We start from the raw sequence: 27529 nt of genomic DNA, 5'->3' as shown, positions 1-27529 counted from the left end.
TAGTTACTGTTGAAATGATTGACTTATTTACTTAGTTTGTAGAGCACCTGGTTAAAGATGTCTGGACATAAGTCAGCTAGTAGCTCTAACCAATCAGGTAGACAGTCATCTATAAAAGGGTTTGTTAGTCAGCAGTCAAACCACAGCAGGCAGAGTTCTGCTAAAACTACAAATAATCAACAGCGATTCAAACTACCTCACTTTAAATCTAAGCCAAAAGACTCTCAGAAAATCGACCCTGAGAGTAGCATGTACAATGAAGAAAAACTTGGATTTTCTCAGGTAAGTGTATAACGATGCAAAACAATACTGATTGGGTGTATTTTTACATCTATGTTTATTTCGCACTAATTTTATAAGGAGCAGTTGTGGTTCTGTGGTTAGAGTGCTGGATTATGATCAATAAGTCGGTAGTTCGAGTCACACAAAGACCATTGGTGGTGTTAGGAAGGGCATCTAACCACAATTACCCCTGTACCAAATCGGGCCATTGGTACCTAAGCCGGCTCCCCATATGCGCTCTAGCATGGATGAGGAGGGTGGCTAACAACTCTGTAAGACTAAGAACAAAACCTGACAAAGGGTGGAGAAGCTTCTCTGAAAGCCAATGGCCATCTCGCTAGAGATAGTGTCTCAATAAAAACACCCCATAGAAGGCAATTATGGTGCCTTATAGTGCCTCGTGTTCTGTGTTCTCAACTCGAGTTGTTGAACTCGAGTTGCTGTTCAAAGAACTCGGCCTGGGTTTTTGATGAACTCGAGTTGAGTAACTCGAGTTATACAACTCGAGTTGTATTTACAAACTCAAGTTTGTAAATATAACTCAAGTTGCAAACTCGGGACACTTTAATTCGCCATTAGTTCTAGTTTTACAGTATATACATACATAGTTTAATTTCTATTAGCTAACGGATACCTATTGATGTACCATTGTTAATATAACCAGATCTATGGTTATGCTACCGTAATACCAATATATTGCGCCTTATTTTTACAAACTCGAGTTTGTAAATATAACTCGGCTTATCAACTTGAGTTGCAAACTCGAGGCACTGTAAGGCGCCATCAGACAATGGCTAACCACTGCTAAAACCTGTCAAGAACATTCATGGTTGAAGAAGTGGGAAAAACCATGATCGCCTACGTCTTCACAGGCCATGGTGCTTAAAGAGAGAGACAAAGATTAGGCACTTAATAAAATCATATGCAAAAAGTAGTGACTATCTTTTTTATTTTTCACAGAAAGACATACACTCTAAGAAGCGTGGAATAGAAAATGACTTGTCACTATTTGCACCACACGCAACAGAAATGGTTCCCAGCACAGAAAATGAGATTGTTATGGAGCGCCCTGTAACTCCAATCGACGTAAGTCATTGCCTCTATTCTGTTCTCTTAGACTTGGAGAGAAGACAACGCTAAAATTGTATAGAAGTTGTTCTCACTGTGAGGCTTGTTAATTTAACCATCGTCATTTATTTTGAGCATTTGTATAAGTTTCATCTATAAAGGTAGCCTAAGCTTTATTACTGCTGTCAGTACTTAAAAAGTATCTATGTATTCAGGCTAAACAGGAACAGCATCATGAATTTTATGTGAACTTTTTTAATCGTATGTTTTTTAGTTTCATTGTATTGGTTAATCACTGGTAACTTGTAAAACAATTTAAAAAAAATACTTCTGTGAATGTTTTATTGAACATATTACTATGTTTGCTTCTATTTTTCAGCAATCATTGATTTTTCTGTTTAATATAAACTTCTGTAGTTATTGTAGTATTTATATATTTTAATATAGTTATTGCCAGTCTCTAACGTCTGTAGGCTTTTCTAATCCAAATTTATCATCGTGATTCTCAGTGGATGTTTACTAGTTATTTATTAAATTAAGCTATGCAGTGTTTAATCCAATTCGATAATAAGTAAATAATTATTGAATATTCACTTGCGTGCATCATGAAATAAGGCAATATCTCATGAATTATTTTGTAGAGTCTAAATTGATAATGTGTTCATAGCATGCGTTTCAGCAACAGTAATGGCTATAATGTTGAAGAGCTTTTGAACAGCTCAAAATGCAACTGTCTTTGCTAATAACATGGAATTCTGTTGATACACAGTGCAAGCATTCTTAGTTTTCTTTTTTAATAAGAATGATATTCTTGGCATCCAAATATTCATTAGGCAGCAAAGAGGAAATAAAAATGTTGAAAGAATTTGCCATGAAATTGCAATTTCTTGTGTTCAAACAAAATAAAATATCTTTTTACTTCAAGCACTACATTTGTAAAAATTTTAAAAATTCCTCCATCAACCTATAAAACTTTAAAAGTTGTTACTGCGAGTCGGAAAAATTTACTTGGTGAGTAATGAAGGCATTTTTTCATATTCAGCAAGCCCAGTTTTATATGAACAAACTCAAATTCTAATTTCAATCAACATTTCACTTCAGCAATTCATTTTTTATTCTTTTGTCTTGGAAAAAATTCATAGTTCAAAAGCAGCACTGCGTCATAAGTAAAGCATTTTTAACAACTAGAAAATTCTCTAGAGAGTTAGTAGCAGTAGCAGCAAGATACTCCTAATATAGGAGTTGTTCTCCCAACTTTAAGACTCCCGAAAAAGGCTGTTTGCATTGTTACTGTATTTTACCGTAATTTTAAATTAAACACTGTTTGTGAATCATGGTATTCAAGGATATAGGCTATAGATTTCCAAGCATGTATTCTGTGGTTGGAAAAATAGATTACAATTTAACAAGTTCTTATTAGAAAGGTAAAATAGAAAGTGTAATAAGTAACTCTATTGTGAGGATGTTGTGTGAAGTTAGTGAGGGCTCAGCAAACTGGGTTATTATACAATCTTATACAATCTATATATATATTTCTCAAAGTATGTCTGTGTGTCGTATGTCCGTATGTCCGACTGTCTGCCTGCATTCCGGCTATAGCTATTAGTAGAATAACTGCAGATGGACAACAATGCTGACGCAATGTCATGGAGTACCATCATTAGAAGCCTAGCAGCTTACTGCAATTTTCCATTGGCAATGTGCCAGACTAATAGCTTGAAAGTTACAGTTGTTTGACAAAGTTTTAAAACCTTTACAATCGTTTTCATTTTTCTCTTAATTTATTTCAACTACACAAAACACTTCTCTCATGATATGTAGTTTAAAAGTTAGAATGGGAAATGTTGTTATATGTTAAACACAAATCAATTTTCTGTCCAGAATTTTTTATTACCCGAGCAACGCCGAGTAGCACAGCTAGTCATATTATATAAATATACAGTTAAGTAGTCTCCAGCTGGAATATACAGTTAAGTAAGTATCCAGCTGTTATATACAGTTAAGTGAGTCTCCAGCTGGAATTCAAGTATCTCACTAAATATTCCAAGCATGAGATAAATTCCAAATCAAATCATCTCTATTTTCGAAACTTTCTGATATACTCTAAGGTTTTAAATTTAAATAAACTGTAGAAACCTTTTGTTCTATTCATTTGGTTTGTGTCAGAACATAATAAGATGCCGTGCAGGGAAATGCAATAAGCGCATATAGATTATAAGTATTACATGTGCTGGTCAAGAAAACTGACTTGAAGACTTAATATGTTATGTTGATCAAAAAAATAAATTTAAATCGGTACTAAATAATATTTAAGCTTGTTGTCTAATGTCCATGCATATCGAGTGCGTTGCTTACATCTGATGCTGTTCTTACTTACAGCGGGAAATAAAAAAACAACCATATGAATGGGACCAGATGAGCCAATATGTGAGAAGGAGAGTTGCTCCAGACAAGAAAGTGGAGTTTCTGTCCTTAGAGGACCAGACAGACTTGGTAGGCAACGTAGTTGGTGCACATACTGTAGGTAGTATTGTTATACATGTAGCTTAGTTAGGATGCCAATGCTGCACTAATTTTTTCAGCTCGTAAAGTTCCAATATTGAACTTTTTGTAGGCTGAGATCCTTGTTGCTGAGGTCTACCACATTTGGCCCGAGATCAAAAGACAGATCGATGACCCATTTCTAGTGAGTCTGTTAACTACATACATTAGCAAACACTACAAACTAAGTTACTAGCATTTCATGTCACCTACTCAATCTCTATTGTAATTCGTGTCTGGAAACAGCTTTACCGTTAGTTGCTCTCTACGCTTCTGTTTGTTATTTTATAGCTCTTTTCTACATGGAGATGCATCATATTGTGATCCGACATATATATATATAAAAAAAAATTGTTTCCTCACCCCGGTTAACTCGTATGGGTGGTAGTTTCTGCTTTAACTCGGGTCTCCGACCAGAGACCTGGAAGTTTGAGCACTCTCCTCAAGATCTTAGCTGTTCCCAGTAGCGCACTTTTCTGCAACTCACCTGAGTTGATTGCTGTTGGTATTTGGGCAAGCCACATTTTATGCGCCGGTGTTATTGCGCCTAGTGCCCAATGACTACTGGGATTACAGTTGTTCTTACATCCCAGCATTTTTCAATTTCTTCTCCAAGAGGGAGATATTTCTCTACCTTTTCTTTTTCTTTGCTGTCTATATTGTAGTCATTGGGTACTGCGATATCTATTATAGTAGCTCTCTTGTTCTCCTTATCCACCACCGCTATATCTGGTTGGTTTGCTAGGACATGCTTGTCAGTCCGGATGTAGAAGTCCCAGAGGATCTTAGCGCGATCATTTTCATTGACCTTACCAGGTGCTTCTCACCAGTGTTGTGGTTTATTAAGGCCATACTCGTCACATAGACTTCTATACACAACACCTGCGACATGATTATGCCGCTCAGTGTATGCATTTCCTGCTATCTGCTTGCATCCACTGATGATGTGTTAGATGGTCTCAGGTGCATCTTTGCACAGCCTGCATCTAGGATCGTCTCTAGTGTGATAGATTTTTGTTTGGAGTTGCCTTGTTGGGAGCACTTGCTCCTGGGCTGCCATGATTAGCGACTCTGTATTGGTCGTTAGGTTTCCTTTGTTCAGCCACATATATGTCTGGTGAAGATTGCCAACCTTAGATATTTGTCGGTGGTAAGCACCATGAAGAGGTTTCGTGTGCCAGTCAATTTCCTCATCATCAGGGCGAAGGCCCATTGTAAGAGCAGCCGATTGAAATTCAGCTAGCAACTTATCTGAAGTAGCCATGGAGGCTACATAGGCTTTGATGCTTTGCTCTTCCTCCTTCACTGTCTGCTGTACACTTTTGAGTCCCCTACCGCCATCTTTCCTATCGAGATACAATCTAGTAGTATCAGATTTTGGGTGAAGTGCTCCATGCATGGTCAGCAGTTTACGAGTTGCTATATCTGTTTCCTTGATGGCTTCCTCAGTCCACTTTATTATGCCTGCTGGATATCTTATTACTGGCAGTGCGTAGGTATTTATTATCATGACTTGGTTCTTGGCATTGAGCTGGCTCCGTAGGACCTGTCGAAGGCGTTTCTTGTATTCAGTAATGGCTTTGTGACGTACCTCGGCTTCGTGGTTGATGTTGCTTTGCATAATCCCCAAGTACTTGTACCCTTCTTCTATATCTTTGATGGTACCATTTGGTATTCTTAGGCCATCTGTGAGCATAGAATGGTTTTTCTTAAGAATTAGCCTTCCACATTTCTCAATACCGAAGGTCATTCCGATGTCCCTGCTGTATACCTGAGTGAGGTGTATTAGCGAATCAATGTCCCTTTCTTTGTTAGCGTACAGCAAACAAAGAAAGGGACATACATATATATGTATACATATACATACATACATATATACATGTATGTATATATGTATATATATATATATTATATAAATATATATATATTAATCTATTATACTATATATACATTGTATATATGTCTATTGTATCATATATATATAATACAATAGATTGTATATATTATAATCTATTGTATTATATATTTATATATATATATAATGTCTATATTATATATATAAATATATGATACAATAGATCCTACCCATATCTCACCTCCATTTTTATTTGTTATGCATATGTACATTTCTGACATCATCTATGCTGCCTTATTAATCCATAAACTGCATTTACAGTCGTGTCAGGAGAACATTGAGTTGAACAGAAGAATATCAGTTCACATTGTGACCGTATGTGAACAACTCTACAGACACTACCTCAAAAAAGCTAAAAGTGGGTCCCGTTACTGCATTTTAGTCTTAGAGAATCATTTGTTTCCTTGTTGCTTCAGCTCCTAATGTCAGCAAAGCTACAAAGTTTTATGACATCATATAGTTTGTAGTTGTTGGTGTAAGAAATACATTTCTAAATACATAGTCACTCTGTTTATACTGGTGTGCATAATATAAGATTAAAAAATTATTTTCAAACATTAATATTTTGAGTTTATCTTATTCTTCAGATAGTAAAATTTAGAATGAGTATAATTTCCAATCTTTAGTTGAGTCGCCATTGAAGGTACACTCAAGTGAGAGCGACCTCAAGATTGGGTTGTCCAACCTCTTTCACCAATCTGTACAGTTACTTTTAGATCTAACTGATATACACAGTACAACTATTACTACAACTATTACTCCTACGTCTACTAATAGCACTACTGCTACTACCAACTACCACTAGTACCACTACTACGACTAACTACCACTGCCCTTACTAACTATCACTAGTAGGACTACTACCGCTACTACTACTAATTGCTACTACCACTAATTCTAACTTATATTACTACTAACTATTTTACTATTCATATTTCTCCTAAGTATGAAGGCTTAAAGTACCAGTATAGATCAGAGTGCTTGTTTTAGCAGGGCATCAAATAAAATAGAAAACGCTTCGGTGAGCAAGCTGTCAAGCTCAAATATTGCTAAACCCTAATATATACTGCAGATACAACATTCCAGTTTTAGAAATAAATAAAATAACTGTAGGAAGTTCACTCATGTATGTGAGCTACTAAAATGACCTCATTTTGCTTATATGGTTAAAGTCTACAGGCGATATTCCCATTGGTTAAGGTATATACCAAAACTGCAGGTATACCTGCTGATTGGCTCAAGTTATAACATTTACGTATGTTGATTGGTTACAGTATTGATGAAAAGAGGAGTTTTCAGCGGACCAGCAAACATGAGCAGACTGAAAGCGCAACTTGGAATTGAGGCGAGCAAATAGTAAGTACATATGTTTGTCTGTAGGTGGTAAGTGTAATCATCCATCAGCAATGTAGGTGGTAAGCTGGCTCACATCAACTTAATAGATGTTAAGTATTGCCTTATATTAACAATGTGGGTGGCAAGTGTAATCTTATATCAATAATGTATGAGGCAAGTGTAACCTTATATCAACAATGTGGGTGGTAAGTGTAATTTTATATCAACAATTAAAGTGGCAAGTGTAACTTACATGTGTGGTTTATATCAACAATGTGGGTGGTAAGTGCAACCTTATATCAACAATGTATGTGGCAAGTGTAATGTTATATCAATAATGTAGGTGGTAAGTGTAACCTTATATTAACAATGTAAGTGGTAAATGTAGCCTTACATCAATAATGTGGGTGGTAAGTGTAACCTTATATCAACAATGTGTGTGCGCGCGTGCGTGTGTGTGTGTGCGCGTGTGTGTGTTTGTCAAGTGTAACCTTATATCAACAATGTGTGTGTCAAATGTAACTTTATATCAACAATGTGCCTGGCAAGTGTAACGTTTTATCAACAATGTAGGTGGTAAAGGTAACGTTATATCAGCATTGTAGGGGGTATTTGTATCTTTATATCAGCAAGGTAGGTTGTTGCTCTTGGATATCAGATTATGCAATCATGGACTTTCACTAGTTTTCTTGCTGTAGGATTACACATACCGATACATTTAAATACATCTTACTTTCAAAGTATTCATGATCTATGAAGTTTTCATCTCACTTTCCAATATCTATCATTGAAGCAACCAGTTTAATATTACATTTTAATTGTTGCGCTAAAAGTTTTTCATCATTTTTTATTGAGTCAAGATACTTATATCATTTTGAGATTTGTATTATATTATCACAACATTTTTATTATAGCTTCAATGTGCTGACAATCAGACGTTACATAGTGGCTGATATGAAGGGGGATTTGACAGAGCTCGAGTCTTTAGATGACGATCCACAAACTAAGAGACCCACCGCTAAGAAGCCTCCCATACCATCTATGTCCTTCAAAGGAATGGTAAATCCTATAAATAGTCTCTTCTTGGTTGCTATGTCTTTAGTGCAACAACCTCTTGTAAACAGGTATCTCATTTTAATGGCTTTGCTATGGAATTGTCTTTTTTATACAATGTTAATCTTTGCTATAGTAAGAGCCATATCCGTCTGTCCGAAGCCACAGTTAGTTGTTAGAAAAAACATTGCACCATTTGGGGTTCAAACTCTCAACTATTAGCTTAATAGACTGAAACCATAACACTTGTGTCAATCAACCGTCCTATCGCAATCGGGCCTAATTGTGCAAATACTTATTACACCTGACGATCTCTCACAGCACATGAGACTGCCAGGATATTAGTTGTAAATAAAACTCTCAGCTTAGATGATGCTGTACAGGCATCAGGTTTTTCTTTTTGCATTTTTTGTGATTTTAGCAAATTCTTTAATTAATTTTTTAAAAACATATCATTTTATGAACGGTGTTCAAGCATTATTTGTATCTTGGCACTTCTGAAATGGTCATAAATGCAAGCGTGACTTATATGTAACATTAGTATTGTAAGAGAAATAATTTTATAAATGACGCTGTTTAGCATGTGTACTCACCAAATTTGGTTCTCTATTCAAAATACTGAAAACAGACAATAACTTGACAAAATTCGTGTCTGTAGGAGTTAAGATTTTACCAGTACTAGTCCAAGGCAGTTTAGTGCAGCCTGAGAGATCGTCAGTTGTAATAATTATTTTAACAATTATTCCAAAATGTGGCAAGGCAGTTGATTGGTGCAGGAGTGAGAGTGTTAGTCTACCAAACTGATTGTTGGGAGTTGGAATGTTGTTTAGTGCAATCCTTTTCTCAACATCTAACTGTGGCTTTGACGGACAGACAGACAGACAGACACGACTCTTATTATAGTAAAGACTAGGTGAATGCCGGTATTGCCCGGGTAATAAAGAAGTCTTTGGTCGGAAAATTTATTTTTATTTAACATTTACAACATTTACCATTCTATCCTTTAAACTTCATATCATGAAAAAGTATTTTGCGCAATTAAAACAAATTAAAAGAAAAATAAAACAGTTGTAAAGGTGTTTAAATGTGAAATAATTAGCAAGTAATGGCTAGATAATCTGTTTTGCTAAAATGATTACAATGAAAAATGATTGGACACTGATAAAATTATTACGAACTGAGAAAACAAAATAAAAATGATGAATATGTTGAGTTAATAATAGCAATGATTACATAGACGTGTGTGTCTATTAAAAAGGTTACCGTTCCAGCAGAAGCTATCTATCCAATCTTTGAATACCAATGATACTGGTACATCTCGATACTGGTACAAACGTAAAAATGGGATATCCAACTATTTTTGTCGAATACTTTGTCTGACCGAACCTGTTATATACTAGCTTAATGGTAGCTGTAAGTGCTGACAATTGGATGACATCATTTTGCATTGTACTAAACTCCGAGTTCCTATTTTTATGCTTGTAGGTGTTTAGTTTAGGTGGAAGATGAACCACTTTTATTTCCATTTGTAAAATCATTTTCGAATGCATAAGGCTGCATCTAAAAAATAATGTTATGCGTTAATAGTATGCAATGTTATTTTCAGCTCAAAAAGAGTCGGCCAAAGAAGGAACAAACAAAACGACGATGGCAAACGGCATCAGAAGATATACAAGAGGTACACATTCTTAAATTAAGAGTTGTCCTTTCTAGTTGTATTAGTAGATAATTCCCTAATTATTGTAACGTGAACAGTTATAAACTAGACTTCATTCCAGTAAAACTTTACTGCCTCTTCAGTAAATTTAACAGTTATAAACTAGCCTTTGTTCTAGTAAAACTTTACTGCCCCTTCAATGCATTTAACAGTTATAAACTAGCCTTTGTTCTAGTAAAACTTTACTGCCCCTTCAATATATTCCACAGTTATATACCAGCCCTAGTTCTAGTAAAACTTGACTGCCCCTTCAATGCATTTAACAGTTATAAACTAGCTTTCGTTTCAGTAAAACTTGTCTGCCTCTTCAATACATTTCACAAGTGTAAGCTAGCCTTAGTTCCAATAAAACTTTGTAGCTAAGCAAGCAGTGTGCATACCTTGAAGTTCAACAATGATTTGAAGAATGCTGATGTTCTTTGTTGGACTTGTGTTATGCATTAAGTGACTGAGCAATGCACAGTTGTGGATTTGAAGACTTCATGATTGCAGATCAAGGACAACATGCCAGAGCTAGAGACTTCCAAACTTTTGTCTGTGCTCTCAGAGATGCCCAAGGAACTACTTGAGGGTTTCGCAGGGTACACTGCCGACTCAGGTAATATATCCTGAGGCTATTAAAATGCTCATGATCTCCTACATCACAAGCGAAGTCTGAATTTGATCACATAGACTTTGTCTGTTTTCTATGAATGTGTGATGTTTGTTAGAATGACTAGCACCCTGGCGGTCTGATGCCCCGTAAGCGCTCTTCAGGTGTAACTGCACAATTAGTTTCTAATATTGCTAGATGGTGAAGTGTCGCAGGTAGTAGAGTGTCAGTCTGTTAAGCTGAATTTTGTGAGTTTGAATCCCATTGAAGGCAACATCTTTTCCCAACCTCTAAGCGTGGCATCGGATTCAGCTCTTATTATAGTAAAGACTAGTACAATGGAAGTCCCATGCACTGTAAGAGATTGTCATGTGTAATAATTATGTGCACAATTATTCTTAGACATGGAAGGGTGTTCGAGTGGCGCGCGAGTAGTACTGTTGGCTTTGAATAAGAATATGTGGGTTCAACAGTCATGTTGGGTGATCTTTTTTTCCAAAACACAGCTTCTACTACACTAAAGATTAAAAGCCTCAAGTAGATGTTCAATTGAATTTAAGTGTTTGAATGTGTGAAGTATGCTTGTTGTAACAAAGAAGTGTAATTAGGTAAACACAGATGGCAATTTATCGGAACTTTATTTTATAGAATGCTATTGGTTTTAACCTTGACATTGGCAACAAAAAAGTTCTTGGCAAATTTTAAGATGGGTATCATTTTTAAAAAGTTCTTATACTAGTGGCTATGCCATTCTTAAAAGTGTCGACAGTGACAGTATTCTTGGGAAATGTTCAGATAGGCGGCAACAGTTTTTTTCAACCTGGCAGCAGTAATTATTTATATATGGTATATAGTAACAGACTTCTTCATGAATTTGCTGCTTTTTTTGCTGCATCTTTTCACTGTACTTAATTAAATTTGCTGAGTGCATGACTGGTCAAAATCTGTTTGGACTTGTGATTGTATTAACATACACACCTATTGTAAAAACCAATTGCATTAAAATGCTAGCATGTTAGGCAGCTCTGCAGTTAACATCATATATGTCATGCATATGTTTGTAGCTGAAAGTGCTCAGAGGGAAACTAACACAATGAAAAACAAAGAAAGTTTGAGTTCCAAACAAAAGGCGAGAGGTATGAGAACAGCGACCCTCAAACATAAGGTAAGTAGAATCTTAGTTTAGTTGAAAAGTTTAAAACGTGTTTTTAGTACAACAGGTTTTTTTCTGAACAAAGGTGGAGTGAAATGTAAAATTCTTCTAAAAGCTGCACAGTTATAGCTTAATTTTATAGTTTTTTGCTTGAATATGTTGGAACGCAGCCAACTAGCTAGGAAGTCAAACATGAACATACAAAATTTAAATTTTGAAAAATTATTTGACCCTAACCAATTTTCAACATACGTATAAAAGATTTTTAATATTGCAAGTAAAAATTAACAACATTACTCAAAAGATACAAAAATGATAAAACATTAATTAATTAAACATAATTTTATTATTGTCATATAGCATAATTTGAAAGACACTTGTATTTGAAATTAAATTATTGCCAATAAATTACAGTAATATATATATATATATATATATATATATATATATATATATATATATATATATATATATATATATATATATATATATATATATATATATATATATATATATATATATATATATATATATATATATATATATATATATATATATATATGAAAAAACTAAGGTAGTTTAAATTTTATCTAGTATAGGTTGGAATAAGTTACGACAGATATCTCTACCTGTAAACCTAAAAATCCTCAAGACACTCTTTCTCCTTGCATGTCTCCAAGATGAAGTAACAAATAAAAACTCTTCTACTATTAATTTATTATTATTATTTAGTTTTTGCATAGTTGGATATAATGAAGTTGTTTTAGTATCTGCAGTATTTATTGAAGAGATCTAGTAGGTTTTTAGAATGTGGGACTAATTAAAGGAATTACAGTGTTTTCTTAAGTGAATATTTGCTCAACAACAATTGTTTCAACATACAAATGACGGCTTTAACTTACAAAGCAAATTTCGGAATTTACATGTATGTCAGTATGTTGAGGTTAAACGATATTTTGTGTTTCAACTTGTTCAGCTGGTCGGAAGGGCTTTTGACAGACTCTTTAAAGACCCTGTATTGCTCTCTATCAGAACTGTTTTCCTGACTCACCTTGACCTCCTGACTCACTACCACTCACCTTGATCTCCTGACTCACCACCACTCACCTTGACCTCCGGACTCACCACCACTCACCTTGACCTCCGGACTCACCACCACTCACCCTGACCTCCTGACTCACCACCACTCACCTTGACCTCCAGACTCACCACCACTCACCCTGACCTCCTGACTCACCACCACTCACCTTGACCTCCTGACTCACCACCACTCACCTTGACCTCCGGACTCACCACCACTCACCTTGACCTCCTGACTCACCACCACTCACCTTGACCTCCGGACTCACCACCACTCACCTTGACCTCCTGACTCACCACCACTCACCTTGACCTCCGGACTCACCACCACTCACCTTGACCTCCGGACTCACCACCACTCACCTTGACCTCCTGACTCACCACCACTCACCTTGACCTCCGGACTCACCACCACTCACCTTGACCTCCTGACTCACCACCACTCACCTTGACCTCCTGACTCACCACCACTCACCTTGACCTTCGGACTCACAACCACTCACCTTGACCTCCGGACTCGCCACCACTCACCTTGACCTCCTGACTCACCACCACTCACCTTGACCGCATGTGTTTTGCAGAGAAGTAGTTCGGCTCCAGAACTGCACACAGGGGAGGACATCCTGCAAGAGCTGGGAATTGTTATAGAAAAGAAGTTTGTGCCGCAGAAGACAACTGATGCACAGATTATACCCAAACATGGAAAAAAGAAACACCATGAAAGCTATGAAGTCTTATTTGATGGAGACGATACCAAGGTAGGTTTGTGTAATGGATTGATGTGGCCTTCAAGGCAGCTGTTGGTATGACAACATCAATGATATTAAGATGTTTTTGAAAGACATACTTTAAGACTTTAATTATGGTAATTTCAGAAACATCAATGTTTCTTTCTGACAAGCAAGTTGTACATTTGTCTGAACCAAAAACGATCCAATCCTATATTATATAAACCAACCAGTGAAAATATTTTGCCTGTTTGGTGCAAAGATTTTAAATGCAATTTTATCATTTGAAAAATCTAATTTAAATACATAAATATTTTCAGTAATCTTTTAAGTGACCGAAGGATTTTAACTGACTGACGGACTTCAACTGATCGAATGATGCACTCTTGTAAAAGCATTAACAAGGTTTGTTGACACCTGAGGGACACTGTTTGCAACTTTTTAGTCAAAATTGTCAAAGAAAGGAACCTTTGATCCTTCTCTGTCTCGAGATATGATCAACCGAGATCTGCAGACATTAACCGAGGTCAAAAAGGAGCCGGTCCTGGAAGCTGGGGACGAGGATCTCCCTCCACTCCTCCAGGTGAGGATAACTCTAGACATGATACTCAAGTTTGTGTGTCTGGAAACTGACCTTTATGGTAATAAGTCCCATTTTGTCATTGTGTCTATTAGTCAATGTAGATGCTATGTGTTGCCACGCTTTGTAGCTGATTTCATCCAAACTTTGCACATATATGCTCCATACCGCCCACCAGGTCGTTAAAAATATTTGGCTTCAAAACTCAGTCCGGTTCCTGAGAACCAGCCACATAAACACCCACCTGCCAGCTTTCTGGATTGAAAATCAAAAAAATTTCTGGCATCATCAGGCTTGCTGCTAGCAAAAAATAAATCTACAACTTTGCATTATGTGTATTGCTTAAGATGTTGTTTTAATCTGTGTGAATAATATTTTTGACTGATAGAGACATAGGCTGCTATTTACTTGTTCCAAGTTGTTGGATGTACGTACTATTGATACTTTACCAGAAGTAGACAGTCAAGCAGCAAAAAAAATTGAAAAGCACCCAAAGTTAAAAATGCTCTGGTGGAAGAACAGGATGTACAAAAAGATTGCTCTTTCACCTCTTGTTACCATATTACATCATATTTGTATCACAGGATTAATTATAATGATGAGACAACTCCCTCTTTTTGTCATACTTTTAGTAGTCTTTATATTTCTTGTGTAACAAGTAGGCAATGCTATGTTTCAGGCCATCATTCGACATTCAAAGCATGATGGGAAAGAAGAGGAGCACAAAAAGCTTATCGCTGAACTCGACGAAAAAGAGCGGCGGGAAATGGAGGAGCGGAGGTAAATGTTTGAACTATTTGAAGTTGTGACACCACACTCTCTAGCGCATGGTATTATTTGACCTTGACCTTACCGGTGTTTTGCTAAAAGACTGCTTTGAGATATAGACTAGTAAAAGTGGCACTGAACAGCCACATGTATCATAGCAGGTATCATGAAGATTATGGGTTATTCTTATTGAGTAGTGAACACAACTAGTTGGAATAAAATTAGGGTACATTAAAATGTCTAACCTTTACTAATAAACACCAGCTCAGACACGACTATCTTATCAGTTATTTGGTTTCCAAAATGGATATTGATCTGTCATGCTACAGTAGTTAATGCTGTGATGTCATTACTGTAGCGCCCCACTCAAGGATCCAAAGTACCCCCAACCAGCTACCGTGGCGCAAAAGATGGGCAACAAGGTAAGCGTATAACTAGGGCTAAGGTAAGCATATATCTAAGGCTATGTAATTACATCGTTATGTTGTCAGGTGAGATAGATTTCCTATGTCTGTAATAAAATGAGATAAAATTTAGAAATTTGATATTTACCTTGGCAGTTCTCACTGACATTATGATACGTTTAATTATATTGAAATTCTTGCCAGTTATATGTAATTAGTTTTTATTTGTCAGTTGTGACTTATTAGTCTGAGGTGGCAGCATGTACTAGATGTAGTTACTTTTGGTAATATACTGTTGCAGACTATCGTGAGAACATCGGACATACGCGTATCTGAAAGATTATGTATGGAAAATGTGACAATTCAGAAGAATTTAACAGTCTATAATGACCTGCTGGACGAGGTATGTAAAATCTGATTTCTGTTTCTGTAGACACGACCGATATCTCAGTTTTAGACTAGTGGTATTTTTTTACAATCTTTTTTTTCCTATTTGTATAAATCATTTAGTATCACATCTCAAATGTTAAATATAAAAAGATTAAATATATTATTATTAGTGTCAGACTCTAAGTTTAACATATTAAATACTACATATAAAAAGATTAAATATATTATTGTTAGTGTCAGACTCTAAATATAACTTAATGAAGCTAATAATGCAAAGATAAGATTTTGGAAAAATCTCAAATTTCTTATTTTCTTGTAGCTAATGTTTTCCAGAAAAGAAGCTTTAACATACTTCTCCGCCTTAACTTTCATTGAACATCCTGTTTGGTGAGATCACGGGGCTAAAGGTCTCTCTTACTAGTGCCTTTCCATCTGCTCTTTGGGTTCTCTGTTTCTCCTTTTTCTTTAACTTTCATATTGTAGTTCACTGATATCATCATCATAATTATCATAACATCATTATCTATCATGTAGTCGAATGGCAGCTCTCTTTTTTGCTTTCCTTTTAAAATAGTGACATATGCTTCTTGCCTTAATTTTTCTTTTTTTTTTAATTTGAAAATTATCTTATAACAGCATTTAGCAGGCGTTCTCGTACTTGTCAAACTATTACTGAAACCCAATAGAAAGCTGCAAATCATCGTTTACTACCATTAACTGGTGAGCCAATGCTATGTACTGACAACGCATGTCTATAAGGGTGTCGAGTCTGTCTAATAGATATGTTTGTTACTCATTCCATCTGATTTTGTTGATGGCAGAAGACTTGGGTTCAATCTCTGCTCCCACTCATAGACTTACCACAAATTTTTCAGCTTTCACTCATACATGTAGATTTACCTCAAATTTCTCAAATATAAGCTACAGGTATAGATGTCTATTACCGGGCTACAATCTCTCAATTTTGCTTTTTTATACTCAATAACATCTAACTGAAACCGTTTTATTCACATCCATAGATCGACAGTACGACAGTAAAGAATCTCGATGCTAATTTGTTTTTGGGAGAAGAGATACGAGAGGTTTATACAGAGATCATGAAGACAGTCCCACGAGACCACCTCGATTGCGAGCAGGTACGTAGATTCTCTATATCATCTGCAAGGTTATATTTATCCTTCAGTTGGAGTTACTTGCAATGATTTTTAAGCTCGCCTCAATCGAACTATTACAACAGCTATGAGTATATTTACAAATTATAAAACAAGATTAGAAATACTTGAGATGGTCAATGTTTGCAAATGGCCGTCAATCTAAATTTACAGCTGTCAAGATGACAGCTGTCAAGATAAGTGCTGCCAAAATAAAAGCTTTCAAGATGACAGCTGTTAAAATTATTTGACAGTTTTGAAACTTTGTGATACTGTGTCAAGAAATAGCTGTATATTAATTTTTTATGCATTTACATGTAGTTTTTAAAACTTTACCATTAAAAAAAATTGTTTTTAGTAGGTGGTTATTTCAATTTAAACTCATATCTGCAAGACTGAGGAAAAAACCAGCCTAATGTGGCTTATTTAGCAAATGTTATATTTTATGTTATATTATATGTTATATTTTATTTTTAGAGAATACCAATCAAGGTGTGCTTAATGTGATAATAAATTTTCCACAGATTCACATGAATCCATCTGCTCCAATGATTTAAAAACTTGACCGTTTAACTATAATTGAACATAAAAGTTTGCCGCAGTGTGTATTTTAATGAACTTCTAGAATTATTGAAGTTTTTAGGTAGTTGTCTCAATATTCATATTTATATGGCAAATGATTGATAAAATTTATGGCCATAGAGGTTATAAACCTCTATGTGTACACCTTTATGTGCACATCTCTATGTGTGAACCTTTATGTGTACCTTCTTTGTCACAAATACACTGAGAGTTAAGCTTGTGATTTTCACAGAGTTTCAAATTTTATCATTTTTGACAGATTTTTTGTATATGTAGTAACGCAGAATAGCAAAAGAAATATTAATATAATAAGTATAGACTAAGTAGAAAGTATAATAATTACAGTAAGCTTTAGTATTGCCATTTCAGAGACTGGAGTAAGTTCTGTTGCAGAACTATTAACTAACACGAATAGTTACTCTACATCTCCCGTTAAGGAGTTGTAGGTTGTGAGCAGGCGCTAGTGTAATACTTATGATGTACATATAAGTTCCAGAAGCAAAACTGTCTCATAAATATCAAACAATTGCAATATTGTATATGTGGACCGTGAAGCACAACATATAAGCTATAATTGTTATCATCACACAGTACTTAGTTTGTACTAGAAATTGTTTATTTGTGACCTTTAGGTCAAAGGACGCTCTCGTAAGGTTGGTATGGTAATTCATTCTTATTACTAAACTCTCAAATGCTGCTACACCTGCTTATAAATTCTGCTTGAATAAATAGTATTACACTATAAAGTTATTAGTTATATAATTCCACCTTTGTTTTTCCTCCACCATGATTCCCAACTCCATAGCATTCTACTCTGCCTGAGCTCTACCAGATCATATGCCTTTGTTAGTCGCACTTTCCTGAGATTTGCATAAAAAGAACCTACATCTGAATTAGGAATGTTGTGTTCAATATATTATCCTTGATTTAACTACACATTCCTTGCTGTGATTTCCTACTCAATGGCCCACAACTAGCTCGCAAACATTTTTTCTGATGAACCATGAAAGATTTATAGATTTTAGGAGTTGTTATCCTTTGCAATGCAAACAACAAGATGTAAATATTCACTTTGATTTTTGTAAGTTATGTACATTATTCAATCTATTTCGTCGCTATCGGTTTTTGTTGACATCGCCTGACAACATCATCTAGATGTAAGCTGGTCTTATCACCTGCATCTTTGGTTCATTGCAGGATGAACTCATCGAAAAAGCTCCCGAAAATGTTGACTTGTCAGGGCTCATGGCCTCATCAAGCTTGACTATGCGTCGGGTGTGCGACAGAATGGTCAACCCTCTGCTCAAGGTCAAGGCCGAAGCTCCCTGGGGAGCCAAGGAGGATAAGCCAGCTTGGTCTAAAACGTAAGCGACATTCTAAACCTTCCTATGGCGCCATATTAGTTAGTCGACAGACAAACAACATAAGATCTAGGAAAATCACATGGATAGGTAATCGTAATGCTACCGTTATAGCTGTATCTACATAGTTGTGAGGTACTTTAACCGTTATGCTGTGTGGTGTAGTTGTTAGAGTAACTGGCTTTGAGTTTGTGTGTCGTAAGTTCGAGTCTCATTTGGATCTTTTTATCTTTTTAATGAGATTCTTTTTTTTGTGTGTTTTTGAATTGAATTAGGATAAAGGTTTTTGATACATATAAAAACAAGGTGAATACAGGCTGTTTGCAGTCACTCATCACTATGTTTCCATGACGCATATCATGTAGATTTGGAGTTGTGTGCACGTTGTGTTACCACGCGAGTTAAGTGTTTCTATGGACATTCGCATGATGCGGCTTGACTCTGGCTTCTTGTTGAAAAAAGGTGAGGAATTGTACCCTACTAGTTAATAATTAGCGATGCACGTGTCAGTGACGCAAACGCGTAAAACTCGACCGAGGAAGGATGACGGAAGTATTGAAAATGTTTTAAATTGAATAGCTGGCGCGGTATTTTAATGCGCATCATTCGCAAGTGCTGTTTCTATTATTCGCAAACAAGATGGATTCGATAAGGTTTTTTAAATCCCAAAACTCACTTAGCTTGCAGATTTATGCTGTTTCCATGATGCGGGTAACTTGCGGATTGGCTCAAATTTGCGTATCATACGTGTCATGGAAATATAGTGTATGACTCTCCCTAAGATTTTATTAGCATGGAGGGTTGCGATAAAACTAACAATACCTTGTATCACCAATCACACTACTACTTGCCTTGTTAATCATATCTTAAACTAACACAGACTCGTAGACAGTCTTATAAGAAGAAAATAGATATAGAAAGGTTTGCTAGTTCAGTAAATTTGAGCTCATTTCAAAAATACTCAAACCAAATATAGTTTATATTTTTCATTTCAACATTCAAGCTGTAGTGCATTAAGCATACTGGCTGATCCCCTCATTTTCACCTGAGCAGTTGTTGTTTGTGACTCCATGTTTTAATGCTATCATATCTCATCTCGCACAGAAATTACAAAAAGATACCAGGTGTACCGGCTCGACGCCAACTCGCGTTTGCCATGCTATGTCAGTCATGCACTGCCAACTACGGGTAAATGTCTCTCGCTTGCTCTACACACCGTCTCCTGTTCCAGCATGATTACTGGTCTTGTAACATCCAATGCTGTCTAGCTTGGCTCTTATTGTTTCCTAACAAAATCTTATGAATTATCTGCAATAGTGACATCGCTTAGCAGGTGTCTGCTCAAATTACAGCAATGTCATTGATCAGCCCATCACATTACCATGCTATGGAACATATAAATGTTTTAGACTACCTTTATTTTGGCTGTTACAAAAGATTTTCAACTCTCCATAGTACACCCAATTGCATGGTATATATTTAAAATATAACTGCATGAGAAATCTGTTGTGAGTTTTCATTTTTTAACTCTACTTGCAAAATTTTACATATGACTGTGGTGGTTACTATTGGGCCCAACCTAGATGAAGATTTCCAAGATACAGAGTGTCTCCGTGTTACCAGTTCATGTTATAGTCAAGGGCTTAAGTTGCTGTATCTTTTCAAAGCATGTATTTGTATTTTTATAACGTTTAAAGTTGATATCCTTTTTTCGAATTTCAATCTTTTTTAGTAGCGAGTATCGAAGATTCCTGCTATCTGTTATTCTACATTTTAAACCTGAGGTATATTAAACAAATTAAAAAAATGATTTCACTTTAGCATGCACCACAGAGCTATTTGCGAGATGTTGGGGAATCCTATGTTAAAAAATTGTGGTGATCGGTAAGTCTTGCCCCCAGATTTAATGTTTGCTGTCCCCAAATTTCTTTTCTTTGAAAATTATTTCCAAAATTTCTTTATGCATTAGATCATATTTTCCTTGATTCACTTTTAAATTGAAAAGTGTAAGTACTGTTTTTTTATTATAATAATAATAAGTATTAAATTTTATGAATAAAAACACTAGAATAGCTAAATTCAACTTTCTGTCACAAAGTAGGTTTACACATTCGGGTTCAAGAAACTTGTTCTCTTCCACCGACTTTAGTAGTACAAGACTAGCATTTTAAACCACTATATGTATTGTAACTGTAAAATTTTATGTTGTGTATGAATGCAAACTTCAGATCACATGATTTTTGATAAGTAAAAATATATTATAGTTTTTTATAACTGTATTAACAAAATTTGAAGATGAACTCAGTGAATTTTTGATTAGAAAACGTTTATACTTGTATATATGTACATGTATTAAAGATAATTTACTTAATAATTAATTAAGTAATCCTAATAAAAAGTCTTGAGCGTATATATTTATATATATTATATTTTGGATGTATAAAAATACATAACTTATATTAATTTATATATTATATATATATATCAATACATATTATGGTAGTTGAGCACCCAATACTAACTGGATTTATTTGTTTTTCCACTTTTCCGTTTGCTAGCTAACTGGTTATTTTTCTTTAGTGATATTCCCGTTATGCTTATTTTAGACCGGCAGTACCACCAAAGGATAGTAAAGGAGCAGCACACTTTGACCCTCTGGTATGTTTTTATTAAAATTAAGCTTGTATTTTGTTGTTTTTTGCTCAATAATGTATAAATAAATTGGTAAAATTTTTAGTTCAAGTATATGTCAGCTTCGTCATGTTTTACTTTAGAGCTCTTGAAAGGTCGAACATATTTGTAACTTATTCAAAAATTTAAACATGAGGATGTTGATCTCACTAATCGTTGCCCAGAAGCTGAGCAGTAGGTACTGCTGTACTAGTTCTATATAACATGCAGACTGGTTGTGAGATGGCTGCAATTATTAACGCAGGCAATTAAGATACGCCCGCCACTTTTGTTCAAAGATGATGATAGAAAATCTTTTCAGCGTTTTCCTCGCAAAAACTTTCACATGCTTTAGATATTTAATAGTTTAACTGTCAGGCACACACAATTCCAGACTCTATTCAACCATCTTTATTCTGTCATTGGTTAGCTCCTTTCTGGCATATTTGTTGTGCTGTTTTTCAGATTCCATCAACAGAAAACATAGCGTTTGCTGCCGATCCTCAGAACGGCCGAGTCGGAGGAATCATGTTGTCAGATCTGCCGACCATGGTAGCTGAGAGAATGGCGAGATCATACGCCTCGTGGCTGACGTGGTGGAAGGGAACAATTGACAGCGATGACTACATGAAGTACCTTTCAACACTGGTGAGTTCAACAGGTTTCCTTCTGCTCAGATATAGTAGTGGTTACACTTACATATCTGTTTAAGTTAGCCGATATCTTGTTTATGCCTTTATTTTTATATTAGTCAGCAAAATATTGCTATTAATAGTTTGCTGAATAATATAGTAGCAAATAATTGATATTTTACGTTATTCATATATTATTATATGATATGTTTACATTACTAACAGCATGACTATAATTTTGATTTCAGATTTTAATTACTTATATCATAGTTGTGGTTACATTTGTATGTTTTAATTATTTATATTGGCATTGTTTTCAGATTGCATTATTTACTTTAGTCACAAGACTGTCAGACACTCATCAACGATTGACTATATTTGTTTAAAAAAAATTTTATTCAAGTAATATTTCATGTTTTTCTAATATTTATATCAACAAACAATATACACAGCTGTTACTGATTGTATATTATCATGTTTTATACTATATTAAGTTATATTACAATACATAGTGTTGTGCTACATTATTCTTTATTTTATTAAATTATATTTTTAAAGGAGACAGACTTTTTGGGTGTGATTAATCACTTCTATGATTCGGATGCTGAAGAAGATGAAGATGAGGAATCCAAGTCTACCAAGATGGACGACCTGAACAAGGAGTTGGAGAGCCAGAAAACAAAGAAGTTGAATGAGCTGAGGATGAAAAAGCAGGAGTATACGTCTGGCATGTGGAATGCTCAGACTGTCCTTCTTGGTGGCCTTGGCAGAGATCCAAATGTTGAAGGTATACATTCCTATTAAAACTCGACCTTCTAGAATGGCAGTTGGCAGGGATGACTATAATGTACTCCCCCTACTTCGTGACTTCAGCTTTTAAAGCCTCATGGATTTTCGGCGGCCTCAATATAGCTATTATAGTCTGTCAGCCCCGTCGCACAGGCATGAATATGGTACACAGTCTCTAGCAACGAGCTGGTAGTGCTCCATCTTTTAACCTTTGAATGGAATTTGACCATCCCTCCTTCATCTACAGAGAATCACCAATAATTTCCATTATTTTACTATTCTGACGCTGATTGGCTCACGAATATTTAGCATCGACTTTGGCTCGTTGATTCTCACCCGAGTCATGCTTCGCTGTTCAGCTTTCTTTAATCTCTCACAGATTTCAGTATTGTGTATATAGTGTATTATACGAGTACCCCGCATGTACAAGTACACCACATGTATTTACACGCATGGTAATTGTGAAAGTTTCCAAAGCAGTTTAATTGTTCCGAGGTGTTAAAATTATGGCTTATACTTGAAAAAACTAGTTTCTATGTCGTGGAAATTCCCGTTTCATTCATGAGTAGCTCTGGAACAGACACCCTTGAAGTAGGAAGAATTACTGTTGAGTCAGTAGGAACTAACTGAGTGATACATTAAAACAGGAAGAAAAGAGTATTTTGTAAATTTAATTTTCATTAAAGTGAGGTAATTGGATTTGATTATCGTTTACCTCAGAAGACAACAGCTATGGTTTGATACTATCCTTATTGTGTACCAGGGCTAGATTAAACAGCTCCACACTCTGTAGTATAAACTAACCTGACTGTTGACACTGCTCAATGTGGTCTCACAATGTTACCCTTATCAAGTGTCCGTGGTTGTTATCTTCTTGCCACCACAAGTATTCGCATGCCCGAGTGGCATAATCATGCCAATCCAGTGCTCAATTCACGTAACGCTGGATTTCCAATATGCAACGAAATCTTACTGACTTATTGCACATTGGCTGTAGATGACGAAGACATCGGTAGAATTAAAAGTGCTATTGATAAAGAGATTATTGCCAATCAGAGCAAAAAGAAGATCCTAGGAGACGTCCTCAAGGACCGGGTGAAAAGCGCTAACATGGCTGCAGCATCCCAGTATGGAGGAATGACTCCTCGCACGATTGGAACAGCCAGTCGAGGTTTCACATCAGGCCTTAGTTCTGCCGTTTCTGGAGCTGGTGTAAGTTCTTTTCCGACATACAGTCATACTTCGACTTACCAGCTTAATGTGTTCCGAGACTGAGCTCGTATGTCAATTTACTCGCATGTTGGTGCAATTTATTTATATATAGAACAATTAAATATATATTGATTGGTTTCCATACTCTAAAAAATGCAAATAAAACACTCAAAACAAGATATTGTAACAGAAAGAACATGTTACTATTGTCCTAACTTACCACATGCTTTCATAAAGCAACAAATAAAAAATAATGCAAGGAAATGTGATTAATTAAAATGTAAAATTAAATACATACAATAGCAGTTAACGCTAACATTTGCCAGAGAGGGAGATATAAGTTATCCTCCATTACAACAGTTGACTTTAATAAATTTGGATTTTATCAAAGTCTTAAAAAACAAACTTAGAAGCAAAATTAAAAGCAGACTTTCATTTTTAACTTAACGTAATTAAAATTTCTTCGGCGTTCATAGTTTCAAGTTCCTCGCTGGTTAGCTAATTTTTCCTTTGTTTTGCTTTCACGATTAGCCGGCCGTTTTAAGATAAACCTATCTAAGGACGTTTGCCTTTGTTGCCCTTTCAACATGTTGCAATTAGGACGAACACAGGTGTCGTCACAAAGGGTTAATGCACGATCACTAGCCAACTTGTCCGAATGTTTATTTTTTATAGTTTTGATAGATAGCACTGGCCTTTTCACATAGCATTGTTTCAGTTGCGCTATCACCGACCAATTGTTTATCTTTTATCCAATGCCTGAGCAGTCTCTCCATCAGTGGTCGTGAAGATCGCTGCGCCGTTTAGAAACTATGGTTAGTCCTTTTGCGAACTAAATGCCCTGAATATAATCCTTCGGTTTGATAATTGTGGATGTATTTCTGTCACACTGCTGAGCTAGCTCAATCACGCATACACGTCTCGCATATTTTTCAATAATTTTCCGTTTAATATCAATTGTTATCATTTGCTTTTTCTTTGCATATCTTTCATTTTACTAGCAAACTTTGGGTCTACCCACAGTACTTTTAATTCACATAATTGTGCACTGTAAATCGCGCACAAAAAACACGGTACAAAAGTATAACCTGTGCAGCTGAAAAATACGGAGTGATTCTGTTCTCATAAAACACCTCCGGCATACTTGGCAACTGACTCACGTACTCATATCTCAAACATGGCTTGTATGTTAGTGCTAAAACTTGCTTAAAAGCTGGCTCGTATCTCAAGTTTCTCGTACGTTGGAGCACTCGTAAGTTGAAGTATTACTGTATTTTAGTTCACTAGTAGGGTGCTTACATAGCAACTCAAGTAGAGACCTTCTATATGTAGCAAATCGACATCTTTACACATTAGCTTTTATGTAGGCTAGTACCCTGGTGGTCTCATGTGCTGTGAGAGATCATCAAGTGTAATAATGAGACGTATAATTATTCTGCAATGCTAATTGGTGGTTGATTGGAGCAGATGATCGCGTGCCAGGATGCTATGCTAATAGTCCAGAATTTGAATAATGCACAATGCAATCTTTTCTTAACCTCCAGTCGGGGCTTCGGACAGACGCGCCTCTTATTATAGTAAAAACTAGCTGAATGCACGGCGTTGTGCAGGGGTAATAGAATAATTATACAATGAATTCGAGTAACTTACCTGGAAAGCTAGATCTTTAATAAAACTATACCCACGTTTTGGACTTGTTTAACAATCGGTGTTGCGCGTAACAGTCAACAGTGATAGTTATTAACCCCAAGCAAGCATAAGTGCAAGTATAATATATATAGATTATAAACATAGAAACGCAATATTACCTGTTATAAAACTGTATTTATAGTTTCATTCAGTGTTTGGTTTGCGCTGCACATTACTCATTTGTGACATTTAGGTATACAGATGCATTCGTGAGGTTTGTCTAATGACCTTTTTTACTAAGTTCTATAAATGCTTTTAAAACCTGTTTGATTAGATTCTATTAAAGTATTTTTATATAACTATCCTTTTGTTTTACCTCCATCTCAATTCCTAACTCACTTTTGTTTTACCTTCCTTAATTTCTACCCGATTGCATCCCTCGTCTCAATAGCAGTTTCCCAAAATGCATCAGAGGCAATATTATTATTAGCAATGATGATAGTTAATCATGATTGCTATTCTCATGCTGGAAATGTTTAGTTTAAGCAACGATACTATTCTCGGTGTAGTTGAGTATGTACATACTTTTTTGTCATTGAGCTAGTTTTTCGTCAACTATTTCAGCTCACTGAAGGCTCCAAAGTGGATTGCAGGCTCTAAATGTCATTTTAATTATTGTCTAGCAACATGAAAGTAACAAACTAACATTAAATCCTAAACTGAGTTATTATTGTTAACGCTGCGTAATTACAAGCCGATGATTGTATTGTTGTAGGCAAGCGCAACTGGAGAGCGCCATCCGAAGGCAACTTCGAGTTTCCAAGAAAGAATGGAGAGCGTTTGGAGTGCCTTACATATACCAGACGGCATTAAACTAGACATGGCTATAAAATACAGTTCTGATCAGTATGTTGACTCCCTGGAAGAGGTGTGTTGTCCACCACTTGTTTAAAGCTACAATGTTGCATTTATATTTTTAGTTTAATTTAAGGTTTACCAATAATAGTTTTAATGCGTCCGCCAATTTATAAATCTTTCAACACTAAAATTAATCCAATTCAACGAAGATCGTTCATCATATTGTTCTTTTTTCATCATTCCTGCAGGTGATCAGTGCATGGGAGGCTGCCACCAGCCTCATAATTCAAAGGGAACAGATCATATCAGAGCTAGAGGCGTTCGAAAGATTGGCTTCAGATCCTAACAGATTTTTTGAGAATGGTCATCGGGGATCTTCAATTGCCCGCCTAGAAGAATCTAAAATTCGAACTCAGCTGCGAATGGTGAGCGCTACAAATGGTTTTTGTTGCTATCAAACGAGCAGTAATATTAACGATTCTTGGAACCTAAAACTCTATATTAATTATGGTGTGGTTTTAGAAATTGGAAAACATCCACCAAAGAGTAGAACAGGCAGTGAGCTATGTAAACAACACATACAATGACACCATGACATATCAGGTAGGCCAGGCTTTTGTTAGATAAGGATAATTCTGCTTGTATATAATCAAAGTGAGAATATTTGAATGTTGCTAGAAAAAATGCTATATTGTACAAATTCATAATAAATAACAATGATTTTAGTAAATACCACTATTACAGGGGAGGCCCTACCTGGACAAAATGAAGTGGGACAGAACAGAGATGCTGTATTGGCTACAGGAAGAGAGAAAACAACACGCTCTTGATGTACACAACAGCATAGCTGTTAAAAAGCAAAACCTAATTATGACACCGATTGCTCAAAACTGACACCTTTTATAATCATTCCACCATTCCGTCCATTGTTAGTGTATAAATGATATGAATTGTATTTCAATATATGAATTTGTAAGTCTTTATATAAATATATATTACTGTAAACATTCAGTCTGCCTTGCTAGCTTTAGCTTTCTGT

The 27529-nt window shown here is 35.7% G+C and overlaps 1 protein-coding gene across 1 annotated transcript; it reads left to right on the top strand.

Moving 5' to 3' along the window:
* Positions 1-194: 194 nt before the first annotated feature.
* On the top strand, positions 195-27529 carry LOC137397996 (coiled-coil domain-containing protein 87-like). The gene is made up of 19 exons (XM_068084099.1): positions 195-282; positions 1243-1368; positions 3730-3843; positions 3965-4036; positions 13318-13494; positions 13925-14047; positions 14724-14824; positions 15171-15234; positions 15518-15619; positions 16626-16742; positions 18537-18703; positions 21307-21358; positions 21836-22018; positions 22561-22789; positions 23789-24003; positions 26408-26560; positions 26739-26915; positions 27013-27093; positions 27235-27529. Exons 1-19 carry the CDS (start codon positions 250-252, stop codon positions 27382-27384), a joined length of 2436 nt encoding a protein of 811 aa, XP_067940200.1. The 5' UTR covers positions 195-249; the 3' UTR covers positions 27385-27529.

Source organism: Watersipora subatra, chromosome 1, assembly GCF_963576615.1.
Source record: "Watersipora subatra chromosome 1, tzWatSuba1.1, whole genome shotgun sequence".
Taxonomy (NCBI): domain Eukaryota; kingdom Metazoa; phylum Bryozoa; class Gymnolaemata; order Cheilostomatida; family Watersiporidae; genus Watersipora; species Watersipora subatra.
The sequence above is the reverse complement of the archived record's forward strand: the minus strand, read 5'-3'. Positions and strand labels throughout refer to the sequence as shown.